The sequence below is a fragment of the Pollachius pollachius genome (genome assembly GCF_949987615.1).
Source record: "Pollachius pollachius genome assembly, chromosome: 4".
Taxonomy (NCBI): domain Eukaryota; kingdom Metazoa; phylum Chordata; class Actinopteri; order Gadiformes; family Gadidae; genus Pollachius; species Pollachius pollachius.
The window spans coordinates 9,204,683-9,219,391 of record NC_136937.1 but is presented as its reverse complement, the minus strand read 5'-3'; the positions used below and the strand labels follow the sequence as shown (position 1 = coordinate 9,219,391).

General features: G+C 43.6%; 1 protein-coding gene across 1 annotated transcript in view; it reads right to left on the bottom strand.

The window, feature by feature from the left end:
• The window catches only part of LOC307075215 (matrix metalloproteinase-17-like), a gene marked incomplete at both ends in the record, with an annotated part of 60,229 nt that extends 46,783 nt beyond the window's left edge, over positions 1 to 13,446 (bottom strand). The window contains one exon of the mRNA XM_079735727.1: positions 13,300 to 13,446. Within this exon, the coding sequence (XP_079591853.1) occupies positions 13,300 to 13,446 (147 nt within the window). The remainder of the gene's footprint in view (positions 1 to 13,299) is intronic.
• Between the last annotated feature and the right edge of the window lie 1,263 nt (positions 13,447 to 14,709).

Below are 14,709 nucleotides of genomic sequence, written 5' to 3'. Positions count from 1 at the left end.
GTAATCAGGCAGTCACTTGTTACACAATTGTAATTGAATGTAAAGTAAGTGGAACTAAAAACAAAAATGATTTTTGATGAATGTTGACATTCTGTGGGCAAAACCTTTCAAAATCAAGAAAAAAGAGAGAATGTGCGTTAATGCGTCAATTTGTATTAATCGCGTTTAAATATGATTGCGTTAACGCGTGATTAATGCATTAACTTGCCCAGCCCTAGTTTGAAGTCATCAAATTCAAGGTCAAATTCGACACCATTGTGAAGAACAAGATAGATAACAATCAGAATGTTTCTGGATTAGTGTGAACTGTGCCAGGGACAACTGCCTATTTATCAATATGGCTGTTTAATGAAGGGCATTTACCTCCCTTGGCTCAACCATTTCATCATTTAGCGAGGCAATGATGAGCAATCATTGCTCATCATAGAAATAAATAGACACCTCAAGCTGATCTCTGTGGTGGATCCACAGAGAGGGCATGCCTTCAACTTCATGAGCCCCCATTTCACCACCTGGAACAGAGCATGGCGTTGGTTATGGTGTTTCCCCCCCCCCCCGCTCCAGCCCAGAGTTACCGGGTTCAACTTGCAGCACAACTGTAGGCATGCTCGAGCTTTGCCTAACCTGTACCTACTTTGTAATAGGGCTGTGCAATTAATCCAATTTTGATCGCGATTTCGATAGCTGAACCGATTTCTTTTTCTAAGTATATATATATTTTTCATAAAATGTTTCATAGAAATTGCTGGATACATATTTGTACATTATTTTCTATTTGAACATTTTGTATATTTTTTGAAGGGGGAATTTCAAAGCGTTTTTATGGAGAGAAATGCTGAATATATGCATCATATTTTCAAACGCAAAAATAATCGTGATTTCAGTATTGACCAAAATAATCGTGATTATGATTCTCTCCATAATCGAGCAGCCCTCCTTTGTAACTGCATGTACCTCAAGATCAAATCGGTTGTTCGATTACATTTCATGAATCCCTTGCAACATCACACATTGGAGTGTCCACTCAGATGAATCACCAACAGATCAAAGATCTCCTTCCATCCTTGTCCATCATGTGATGTCACATGGGATGAGGTTTTCAGCAACATGGTATCCTAGCATTTATACGGGTGCCCATTAGGGACCATGACTCCACATGTCATTTTGTAATGAGAGTAAAGGTAACATTAGAAACTCATCCATCCAAATGGGTCTTAGCCAGACACCAGACAAATAACAGTAGCGATTGGTTATCGGGTTCATTGCCCCCTTTAATACAGAGACTGGAGCGGGGTTTGTCGTCTCAAGCATGAATATTTTACACACTTCACTATGAGCAACTCGTTTATCTAATAAGCATCTATAAGTAATGCTTGATCCTCACCAGTGTTTGCATGCAAAGCACCGAGTAAATATGTGTGATTTTAGTTTGAGTTTTGATGATATTAGAGAAAATGAGCACACTGAGGAAATGCTGAAGTTAAGCTTAATGAATAATCCCAATTGTTAGGTCCCAGAGAAAATCTAAATAGTTGTTGCACATATATAAAGGCTTTGACGTCTAATTCCCTTGTAATTCCGATTCAGTAAATGAAAAAGGTTTCGCCTAACAAACTACATAGTTGCGGGTCATCCCTATGTTCCCCATGTCCTATGTTCCCCGGGTGCAAAGGGTTAGGGTCAGGTTTAGGGTTATGGTTAGGGTTAGGGTGAGGGTTAACCCTAAACCTAACCCTAACCATAACCAATCGGAGGAGAGACATTCTAACCGATCACAGGCGAATCAGAGGCGAAAAGGGCGGTACTTGCCCCTACCATCCTACGAAAAAAAGATTTTCTCACAGGGTCCTATGTTCCCCGGTCACATACAAAGCGAGGAACATAGCACCCGGGGAACATAGATACGCTCCCCATAGTTGGATAGCTAACAAATAAAGTTAACTAGCTAACAAAATGCTAACATTTAAGGTTAACTTCGACCTCCGTGATGGCTTAATATGGTTGAGGGGATTGAGCAGTGCTTATTTCCAGGAAAATTAACCTGCTCATCAACATGCAGAGCTACCTTAAGACGTAATCGACAATCTGGAAAAATACAGAAATGCTTCAAAAACTGGCTCACAGATAAAGGTGTGGCAACGGACTTTCCGACATAGTTTAATGAGGATCATTTATATTTCGCGAGATTTCTATTTCATTGTCAGGCACCGTAAAGGCGGATTCTATGGCCTCAGAGCATCTGTCTCCGTCCTGGCGTCAACCCATAAATTAACCACCCACTCCTCAGTCCTTGTGTCTCGTCAATGACTCTCCAGGGCTCTCAAGTCTCACGCATTCGGCGTGAGACACACGCAAATCAACCCATGCACACGCTCACACGCCACACTTCGTATTTCTCACGCAGAGAAATTACCAGGATAGCGCCCACCAATTTGGGCCGCTATTTAACAGTGGAAGAAGTAGGAATCAAATGGGTTCCCCGTACGTAGGGGAACCAGACGTCATCTTTTGCCCGGACATGCCCTCTTTTTGAGACACTAAAAAAAATGTCAAAATCGTGTGACGGAATTTCAAAATCGTCGGTGATTTTATTAAAGCCTCATACATGTTCACACTGAATTTGCGTTGCGTTTCTCTGGGTCGTTCACAAACTAGTTAGGCTACACCCTCCCCTACTCAGTTCTGTTCGCTTTGCATTGGTGGAAGTGAGAAGGGGGAGTGGTTAAGTAGAGCCTTCAGATTGGACGATTTGACTTACTTAGTTACCGTCATGTTTTGTATTAGTTTTTTTACCATTATTGTTTTATAGGGACAAACATTAACAAATTGATCCTACAGGGGATTGATAAAGTTCTGTCTATTGAACAGAAAGAAACACTTGGTCATACTTTACACACTTTACCACAGCATTGGCCTACTGAATGCCACAGATATATTTTAAGCATTGGACTGAATGCCACATAAATATAGAATTATGTTTTTGCACGTTTTCAATGTTTAAAAGTTCAGGGAAAAGTATATGACTCACTGGTGTTGCGTAAGCCAATAGCCTTTTGAGGGAGTGTTTTTTCTGGATATTAGTGTTAAGGGCCAATAATGCTTACTATCATACATTAGTCATCATGTCTGTGGACACATTTGTATGCAGTCACATGTTAATATACCTCCCCCCCCCTCCCCCCGCCGACAAAATCTCACTCTGAACTCAGTTCAAAACTTGAGAGCTCTGACTCTCGTATTACACGTATATTTCCCCAGAAATAATTGCGATAACCAAATTATTTTTGTAATTTTAGGCCACTGAGAGAAGACGATATGCCGGAAATAAGTCTATAACCCAATCATGACGGTCCTAAACTCAACAGGACAGTCCATCACACATCAATATCCGACGATGAGTTCAAAGCCATCAAGGAATTACTGGTTCCCCTCACTCCGGAGTTGCTTGTCAACAAAGTGTGTGTTTTGACGTACAACTGCATTTCGGGTGCAGGGTTAGATGAGGGCAGCTCATAGACCATGTCAATCACCACCCAAAGAGAAAAATATGGACTAAACTATGCTACAATGACCCGCGAAGAATAAAGAGAGCACAAGGGGATTTATGTTTGAATAGCCCTGCGACCCACTCTGCCCTTTTTCATCTTAAGAGAAAACTATCTCCCACTTACCCTCGGAAACAACAGCCTTTTATCTTCCCCACAGAATAAAACTTAGCAGCTGTAACGATTTCTGCAAATGGGGCGCAGTGAAAAATTGAATTTGTTGTTTTACAGGTACACTAGAGAGGCAATGTGAATGTCAATCACCTTTGGACAATGTTCCCCAGAATATTCAAGCAAGCCTGCAGCAGAAATACCCCAACCACTGCCTCCGCAGCAGACCCGTTCACAAACTATCGGATGTGGGTCTTGACAGGAGGGAGATTATGGCCTGAAGTAGTGTAAAAACACTGTAGAGCTATTGGAAACTGCAATTTGGCGACCAGAGAAAGTGGAGCAACATCCTCCCCACGCCAAGAAACACAATTTCACCTTGCACAAAATGCAAGCCTAGAGCAAGCAGTTGTCAAAGCCATCCTACTGACGCTGGACAGTTTTTCGGTGGTTGTACAATAAATGGCAGCGCACATATTCATGTAAATAAATAGCCAAACAGCGTGACGGAAAACTAAATATGCTAGCCGCTAGTGTGGATGTTACATAGCAACTGCTTCACACAATGTGCAGTCAGCCAGGAGGGCCTACTTTATTTTGAACCATATTATTAATTAATTTGAGTGCGTCAATTACTTTCATATTGCCATACTTGGTGACCATTTTCTATAATCTAGGAGCTGTCGGGCGGAATAACGCCCCTTAGCTGTGATTTATGCCCATATTCCAACCATATTCTTTTTAAGTTCACCTTTCGGTTACTTTGGCCAGTTGCTGTGTTGCACCACATCTTTGAAACTGGTCTCCTGTGGTGATAAGTGGAGATGCGCATCGATACAACTCATCAAACAACTCTCTCAACCGGGGGAAAGTGATCGAGTTGAACTCAAGAGTGCCATGAATAGAAAACCACAGTGGGTAGGAAAACAGTCATGGTCAAATGGTTGTTGATTTTGAGTGTAAGCCTCTACAAACCAGATGTCTCTTGCGAAAGTTTTGCATAATCACAAAACACCACAATCAATTGTATCCATTATGAATTGACAATATTTGAATCACATTCTGATACGCTGAACAACCGAAGTCCAATAATACGTTGCACCATTTTACGACAAGAAAATCAATCCGAACAGATATGATGATGTAGCCGTGACTTGCCTCTTCTACTCTGCCTCCTCCCCTCTCCATCTCCAACGTGTTGATGGACACGACACACCTTAAAAGCTTAATGGAGAAGCCCCACTGTGGGGTGAATCAGGGTCTTCACTGGAGCGGCACCACACATGAGTGACGACAGAGGCATGCCGCCGGGGTTGCCAACTATCGGCAGCGGGGAACAGACAGTTGATCGGGGTTAATTGATCGCAACGCTCTCTGAGGAAAAAAACAGCGCTGTGTTTGATACGCGACGCCCGCGGCGGTACTCCCTTACTCAGCCTCTCTCCATTCAGATTTAGATAGGAGTCTGATACGGATGATTAAAACAACAGCACCACAAAGAGGGAAAGACGGCCGAGAGAACGAAGACTCAGCAGTCATTAGAGGCTGATAGCAAGAGAGAAGATGCAGGGCGACGGATGGATTTGGAAGATAAAGGTCACAAGATGAGGAATGAACTTGGGGAAACATGAGGGCTAATGAGTGATGGTTGAGGGTCTTCATCGCAGAAGATTGTTTGAATTTATAGCCACCAGATGTGTAGTTGATTAGTCATTGGACGGCGATTCAAAATCCATCCACAATACGATTAAAGGAATTTAATAATAGTATTGACAGACCAGGGCTCACAGCATAGAATTGACGGCAGTCACTAGAAGGCGCACTAGCGATTATTCTAAGTGAAAGCTGTTGCACACTGAGGTAAAGTTATGTTCACATTCACAACATTAGCAGCTATTCAAAGTAATTTGAAGATACAGTCAAGCATAGGCTGTTTTCTTGGTAAACAGACCGCTGCCTATAGGGGCTGAAAGTTCCCTCATTGGGTTGTGAATGTAATGAGGCCACTGCTGTGAAATCCTATTCATAAATCAGTGGGGGCAGTAATGAAAGGCAGTGGTGCACTACATGCAGTAATAATGCATAGTGAACTGTTCGTTTCATTGATGGCCCGAGACATATATCCTCAAAGAAATCCTCAGCTATGATGAAAAAGTAAAGACTTTGTGGAGTCAAAGCAGTAATGCAGCATGCTTCTTTAGCGCAGTACGAAAACCAACTCAAGCATTAGAATAGAATAGAATTACAGGGTTTTCCGGTCATTTCAAATTAAATATCAACCAAACTAATGAACATTATAGATGCATAGGGCCTGCACATGATGGATCTGCTCTATCGATTACAGCAATGCAAAAATGATGAGAGCCACAATGGGGAGCAGAAGGCGATGAGCCAACTATTACAGTCTTATTGACCTGCTGCGGGGATTCAAACAGACCAAACGCTTCTCCTTCTGCTCCACCACCACAGCCCCACAGACCAGGGAGTCGAGCGCCGAACACCATCGTTTTAGAAATGAAAGGGATGGCTAAGGAATAACAAGAGCTTTTCTCATTATTTTTTCATCAGTTCAATGTGTGGTTTTGTGGTTTACCCTTGGCTCCCTGGTTCATTAAGGAACAAAAAGGAGGCACAGACCGTTGAGGTTTTTTAAGGTTTAACATTACACTTAAAAACAACCTCATGTTTGTCTTGGGCAGCCACCGACTGGAAGTGTAGGGTTAGAGACGCAGAGGTTGTTCTGTGTGAATGCCCTTAGTGCCACGATAGAATAACAGAGTGTTTTTATATGTCCCAGTCATGTCTTTAATCAACTGTCCTGCGCAGCAAATTTAAGTGTTTTTGCCATTGCCATTATGATTTAATCATGCGCCTAATTATACATTTTTACAAGGTGTGTGTGTGCGTGTGCATGCGCGTGTGTGTGTGTGCGTGCGTGAGCTTCTGTGTGTGCATCTGTTTGTGAATGTGTTCCTTCTGTTGTCGTGTAGTTTGAGCGAGCATCAAAAAAACATGATGAAGGAACCTGATTGAATAGACCGACCACATGGAGAGCTGCAGCATGTAGACTGATACGTATACATACAGACCGAGAGGAAAGACGATGGTACGATGCGGTTCCAGGGTTAGAGGATGAACAGATAGAGGTTAGGGTTAAGGTTAGGGTTAGATAAACGATAGAGGTCCTAACAGTGGAAGAACATGGACCGGGAGGGCACAACCACAGAGAGGACTAATAGATATATTAGAACGAAGGATGGCTCGCCAGACATGAAAGGGCCCTTCGGAGAACTGAGAGTTGAGTCATACCAGGGTTCACGGCTTTTGTTCAGCGGAGACTTTTATTTGAAAACGCTCTCTCTATACTGTATCAGAGGGCCGGGGGGCGAAGGCATACTCATCTCAACCTGGATGACTGACTCACACTCATATAACAGAGACTCTGCGCTCAGAACACGCTAGCTAGTTTTTCAAACCAGTTTAAACCATTGAAAGCAGTTTAAAAAGAGTAGACTAAAGGATGTCAACTGCGTTCTAATGTTTTTTGCATCAGGACACATCCATAACATACTAATTATTCACTTAAAAAACAGTAGATTAAAGAATGTGTAATTCAAAGTGAATAATTAGCATTTTATGGATACATTTTAATGCAAAAAGCTTTTTTAACAGCTGCAAATGTCAACCGCTTCTGGGCTGTAATGTATTAAATATAATGAGCTAAATGAGGCTGTTGAATTCATCTTCTGTTATCTATATGGAGTCATGCATTAATACAGTGATCAAAAGAACAAAGACAAGCTGGCCGGGATACTTCATTTGAATTCATTTTTCTATGTGTGTGTGTTATAGTCGGTAGAACTTTCAGCCTCGTTTAAACATTGAAATAGCTGCATTATTATAACCCTTTAAGTTATGAAACCATTAACCACACTGAACCACCGGAATATCTGAATTTTTGAATATTCTTCATTCAGCATATTCAGCATTAGAACAGAGCTTAAAAAACTGAAAAAAACATTGAAGCGATAACTGTTTTTCGCATCAATGTTCGTGTTTGAACTTTGTTCAGCACTCAAAGTGACTGGCATTGGCATTGGAAAAGTGGTATTTTCATCAAGCACACGCACACAGACATTCAAAAACCAACTTTAGCATTTCAATAAAAACATTTAAATTTGCTAACTTCTTGAAGTCTCGCCAGACTCTGCGATGCTGCGCTTGTTGTTTCTTTGGGGGTTTCCTTGATGGGGGCTTTCAAGGCGGTCCCGTTGCCCGCACCCCGGCTCACGGTCTGCGGGCTATTTTAAGCTTCAGCATGCGAGCCTGCACAACACTAGAAACCACTCTAATTACAAATGTGGTCGTCCGCTCTGAATAGCTGCGGCCGCCAGGCCCCTTGATCTGGGGAAAGGACATCGGGGGAGATGGGAGGCGGCTGATAGAAGACCACTGAACGGAACACATGGAGCTGGTTTGAGGCTTCACTATACGGGGAACACTGGGAGTGGGCCAGCTTACCCCTTTACCTCAAGACGGTCATGAAATCACCAGCAGCCAATGGGGAAGGGGAGACCATCGCGTGCAGTTCTGCTCTAAAAAGCAGGCTTTCCCACTCCCTTGCCCACACCACTTGGTCTGCACTACTGTAAAGTGATCTGTCCTGCCCTGTGGTTTTCCCTTTGGATCGCTGCACTCTTTAATAACACATACCGTTTCCTTTTGATGGTCAGGCTCTGGGAAGTTGTTTCCTATGTGTTGCACTTTAAGGTTTGGACTAAAAGTGTCAGCATATTGGTTATGTGTATATCGGCTGATAAATAAGCCAAATGTAACACAATTAGTATAGTAAATAATGTAATGTCATCAGAGATTTAGGAAACCTGCTAGGTCCAAATACAGGCTTTACGAGAACATTTCTACAGCCAGGATGGTCTTCTTTGTTAAAGGTCCTAGTTGTCAAATAGGGGCCCTTTACACAGCACTTTTCTACTGAGTTGACTACACTCGCTGCCCATTTCGACAGCCTGGGATGCCAGATATGAAACAAATTGGCACACAAACAAAGTGTGCTAAAGCCCTGAAAGCCGGCAAAGCATGAAAGCAAACTGGATCAACAGGGATTGTACTAGATCTGATCTTAAAAGCCTTGTCCTCTTTCGACAAAGCTCCATGACCAGAGACGTGCTTAAACACGGGTAAATCTTGCAGTGGCATTTGAAAGATAGAGACAGCTTTTAGCCCAGGAGTCTCAAATCGGGTGCCGATTTTGGATATTTTCTCCTGAACAGGTAAGCATTTAGCTTCAGCTAATGTTAGATTATATCTATGTTACCGTAAACGTAGCCAGCCATGCATCTTTACAAGCTGGTTTATAATATGAAATCAATAAATTAATAGCAAATGCATACATCAGCTGCTTAACTTACAATTAAGGCCATGTCGAAATAGAATAATGGGGCTTGTCTCAAGAAACATTTGTAAAATGTTGCACTCGGCTCAACATGGCAAACACTTGAAACACTTTATTTAGATGTAAGTGTTACATATAATACCTTTAATGTGTGCCAAACTTGAAAACAAACTTTCTAGAGAGAAGATTCCATAAGGTTAGTTGATGGAGAGGCAGGACTGAAAGAGGAATCTAAGGAGATCACGAACCAAGCAGCAAATCGGACGGACTCCGACAGTAATGTTTTAACTATACTCTAGGCAAGAAGTGAATGACAGGTTGGATTAGAAGTGATTATAGGTCTCTTGCTGCTCATATATTACAAAAATCAATATTTCAAGAGAAAAGCTTTCCGCTTGGTCAATGATCTCTCTCCCTCTCACTCACTCACTCACTCACTCACTCACTCTCTCTTCTTTCTTTCTCTCTCTCCTGCTCTCTCTCTCTCTCTCTCTCTCTCTCTCTCTCACTCTCTCTCTCTTTCTCTCACAGAAGGTAGCATCCAGACCTGATCAATGGGCCTGAGGGCACTTCCCCTAGCAGTAAACCAGTGGGACTCATTGACAGAACAGCCACTAATACACCGTTAACCAAATTTGGCGTTCCCATCTACGAAGCAGTAGAAACCGCAAAAACTGTTCAAAAGTGGTTACAGAACCACATTAAAGAAAAATGGTATACAACTCTTAATACAAGTGAGTGGGCAGATCACTTCCTGTGTCCAACACAGAGTATCTCTGGTCTTCGTTCCTGCTCAAGGCCACATGTATGGAGCACAATGAAGACACAGCGTTTCTGCCGCGGTTTGCAGGTGTACGTCTCCGGGCTGATTCATTAGAGCCTGAAATGGCAAACTCACCCGAGCGGCAGGCACCATTGATTTTGTGTTTGCTACTTGTTTAAATGAAGGTGGCCAGCCTGCTCCCCCACATTACCTCCGTCCCACAAACACTTTCCATCCCTGACCCTCATCTCCGTCTGATGAAACACTCAATTCCATGCATCTGTGTGAGTTTGAGTGTGTGTGTGTGTGTGTGTGTGTGTGTGTGTGTGTGTGTCTGTGTGTCTGTGTGTGTCTTTGTCTTACATGCCCAGCTGTGAAGCCTATGTGTTTCCCCCTGCTCTTACCCTAGGGTCAGGATTAGGGTATGGGGGTAAGGAAGGCATGGGTATGTCTGGGGAGGAAAGGACCGCAGCCACAACAAGGTCTGTCTATGAGGAGCCCAGAGGGAGGGAACGGGAGGTGGGGGAGAGGCAGGGTGGTCGGAGAGGGGGGGCCACTGTGCTGGGCACGGATGTAGGGGCAGGGAGCCAGTGGATGACAGGGTGGGGGAGCAGCTGGACCCACTGTCTCCTCGTGGCGATGTGGAGGACATACTGACGGGTGGTGTCACACCAAACACACTCGCCAAGTCGCCCATCGATTTCTAAAGTCAGATTCTTTATGTCTCAAATTATTTTGTTTCAAAGGTATGCTCCGTTTTGCCCTCGACACGTGCAAAAACAATGTCATCCGTCTTTAACTCAATGTGAGATAACCTTTGTCTCTATTAAGTGAGCTTTGTGCTCACATAATAACATCACGTTTCCCATTCAGCACCACTCCTGACTGTGCCTGAGAAGGAGGGATCTCTCAAATCGTCCTCCTCAAGGTGATGGTGGTAGGGTGGGGTGGGGTATAACAGCCCTAGTGGCTGTCTTAGTGGCTATACAAATAGAACGGACTTGACTGGAGATGAAAGAGGAATCCAAATAAGATGCAAGGAGGGGGATGCTGATGTTGTTGTGGCCCGCCTCGGTGGAGATGTGACCAGATGGTGTGTTCTCATTAAGCAAACGACAAACCAAAGTTCTGTATTATAATAAGGCAGGCTGGCTGGGTGCGGCCATCGCTGACCTGCCAAGTGCTGGAGGGCTGTGGACTTCAGTAGTGCACACACTCACTCATAGACACACCCACGCACACCGACACGCACTCAAGACATACATGCTTGCACACATACATGCAGCATACATGCATGCACACACACTCAAATGAATACACACACAAGATTAGCATCAGATTTGTAGTCTGAGAAACAGAAACGGTGGGAGAATCCCAACATGCAGAAGCCAGGGAGATCAGCACGGAACATAGACAGCTGAATTATTAGGTGATAAATGAATTTAGGTCAAATGCGGCTCTCCTAATCTCACTGTTGCTCTTTACCAATGGAACAAGGTTCAAGCACTATCTTTAACCCAGGGGCGGTTCTGGGGGGGGGGGGGGGGGGGGGGGCAGCAGGGGCCAGGGCCCCTGTAAAACTGAGCTCGTACCCCCCAGTGGCCCCCCCTCCAAACGTTTTTTTTTTTTTTTTTTACCTCCGTCCGGACAGGGGACAGTATAATATATCATACTGACTTTATTGCTGTTGGTGATGTATGGTACTGAGCGGTTTGATGTCAGTGAAGGAAACCCAAAATGTCGTAATATTGACAATTGCTTTAACCAATGGCAAATGTATGATATTGACAATTGCTGTACCTGAAGGAAACGCTTAATACCACGCTACTGAAACAAATGCTGTAACGGGAAAAAGCCAATTACTGTATATTGTGTTTTTGAATGCCGTTACTTCGCACTAAACTAAATATTTTGCGTCCTGGGTTCAATGTGCCCCTCCAACAAAGCAACCTGCCCCAATCTGCCCCCCCCCCCCCTCATGAAAATTGGTCTAGAACCGCCCCTGCTTTAACCTCATCCGTTTTTAAAGCAGCACCTCAGAGTTACATGATGTGAGCAGTTATCGTTATCCTGGAATATATTTCAGCCGGTTTATCTTCATGTGTTGATGCTGTGTGGGATGGGAATGAGCTATGTATCAGCAACTCTAAAGACTTAAATATTCTGCTCTGCTGGGAGCTAGAGGGCTTTGTAAACTGAAGAAAGGGATGAAGGTTGATTAGAAGCAAACGTCATGGCCACATTCAGACAATGGAGCAAAGAAATGCTTTAGTGTAATGGGAGAAATTAATACCTTATGAGTACCTTATTTTCTTATGTCGGAGGATATAAAGGAGAAAATGTTTGTCCGCTTTGAGTAAGGGGTTTGAGAACACAAACACATGGTCCTTTGTAGGATGTTTTTATCAAACCTGAGATGAGATTGTGTGTTTTGAGATCGTGTGTTTTGAGATTGTGTGCACGCCTCACCACTCATCCGCCAACACTCCATTACTACACTGCACTCAACAGAAGGAGCACATAAGCGCATACACATGCACGCACGCACATACACATAAGCACACACACACACACACACACACACACACACACACACACCCCTTGTCAAAATGTACAAATAGTCCCATGACTAAAATAGAATGGCATTCAGAAACACTTAAATTTGCTCCGCAGGACAGTTGATTAAAGACATGACTAGGTCGTATAAAACACTCTTGTCTTGTTATTCTGTTATGTCACTAAATCATTGCAGATGTCAACTAAAAGTGGCCATCTTCATTTGTAATCGATGGAACATCTACCCATATACAAGTCATCAGAGAAAGCAGCGTGGATTACAAAGTGTTTAATTTTCAACATCTTCCATTACTATTTGATAAACTCTTATACAAATATGTTGAGCTGCGCAGCGTTTAGCCAATTGGCATTCAGCTCCACTCTGTCCCTGCAGACAGCAGAAAAGTTTCGATGCTCTGTCTGTCACCACACACGGAGGACTTTAAAACCAGCTGATCACTGGATTGACAGCCTTCTGATGATCAATAGACACCAGTGATTAAATATCCTTTACTTCAATGTTTGCCCTTTCAAAGCTCAACTGTCTATCTGCGTTATAATGGTCATTAATAGCCAATTGCTCCATCGATTGAAACGTTATACACTGTCAATCAAAGTGATATGATTATTTGGGCATGATTCAACTAGCCGACCTTTAGTCTATAGATTGACGTTATGATTCAAAGCTAAAACAAATTATGATAAAAAAAAAATGGAAACAATAGTTGCATAACGCAGGAGAGTTGCAGATCACGCTGTTTAGTCGCGGAAACATAAACGCTCCGTTTCCATGCGTTAAACCTCACGCACACATTTCACAGCCACACGTCGCCAAGTGCTGCAGCAAGCAAGGTGTTGAGGATTCAGCGCAAGTCCTGGTCTGAGAGAGATAAGGGGCTCTTTTTACTCACCACCCCGATGTCCAGCTGTCCCGTCGTCAGGGAAGGCGCCGCTGCAGCCGAATGCAAAACGCAGATCAGAGGCAACAGAATCATGACCGTGGAAATAATCCAGAAGTAACGCGCGCTCCTCCACTTGTGAAACACCGTCGAGATCATCCTTCGCCACTACCACCGGCTATCTACCTCCACCAGGCTGGAGCACCGACCCCGTATCCACCGGATGAATGTACAGTCCACGGTCCTCGCATCTGCAGAATTAATCTGGTACAATTCTTATTTAATGCGGTGCGTAAATTCACAAAGCACGAACAGGCATTACGCACGAGAGTTGCAAAGACGATAATATCCCGTTTGGTTTCTTCAGCCCAAAAAACTGCACTCTTCACGTCAACAAAACAAACGAAAACGAGTGAATCTCCTAAAAACGATTCATATTCCGTACACCCTCCATCGATGCAAAGGCATTTTCTGTGAACTTCATCACCAAAGATACTATGAGGCAAAAAGGCACGGGGAGATGAGCTCTCTGTTCCTTTTTGGCGAGTTGTCCTGCTGTTGTGTCCTACTACTACTGCCAAGCCAATCCAGCTCCGCGCGCGCTTTGTAGCGCGGAACGGAGACCGGGCATCGACGCGCGCCTCGCTCCGTGAGGGGTACAGAGCAGCGGGAAATCTGGGCCAATCTGGCAACGCTGGTAGGAAGATGGGTTTGGTTGGGAGCTGGGGGGGGGGGGGGGGGGGGGGGGGGGGAGGGGGGCAGGCGCCTCTACTAGCTCGCATGGACCGACGATTGAACTCATCAATAAGAAGGCTTAGACTTAGTGACATTAAGGTTTATTGATAAAGACATGCAATGGACTTGAAATGGGCTTACAGTGCACAATATGAAAGATAAGTGTTCATTGTAGGTCCTAGCCTGGTAAATAAAGCATCCCTGAGACGGAGGGAACCCAAGAACATTGGGTTATTATGGTGACTTTATGGCGCAATAAAATGGGCATTAAAAACCCAGTAAAGCCTGAAGGTCTAACCACTAACTTCAATAATTTGTCATTTGTCCGGTGCATTTGTCCATTGCGTCACAGTAAACTATGTTTTTTAAACAACAAGCATTTTATATACAATTTCCTGCTTAGACATTGCAAGAGAAATATTTATTCTAAGTCTGAGCAAATCAAAATGTATATAAACGTAAAACAATTAGGACGTAAAAATGCTTTTTGAAGTCCTGTATTCCATTTCCTAAAGGACCTACACAACACCAATACCAAAGATGAACTGGTATGAGGCATCTCAGTCTGCTATAACTGAGTTTATGGGGAGCTACGTGACCAGAATATATATTGATCAGTCATCCTGATTTGTCCTTTGATGGGAGCTATAATGTGGAAAAAACATGCTGCATTCCGAGAGCCACTTC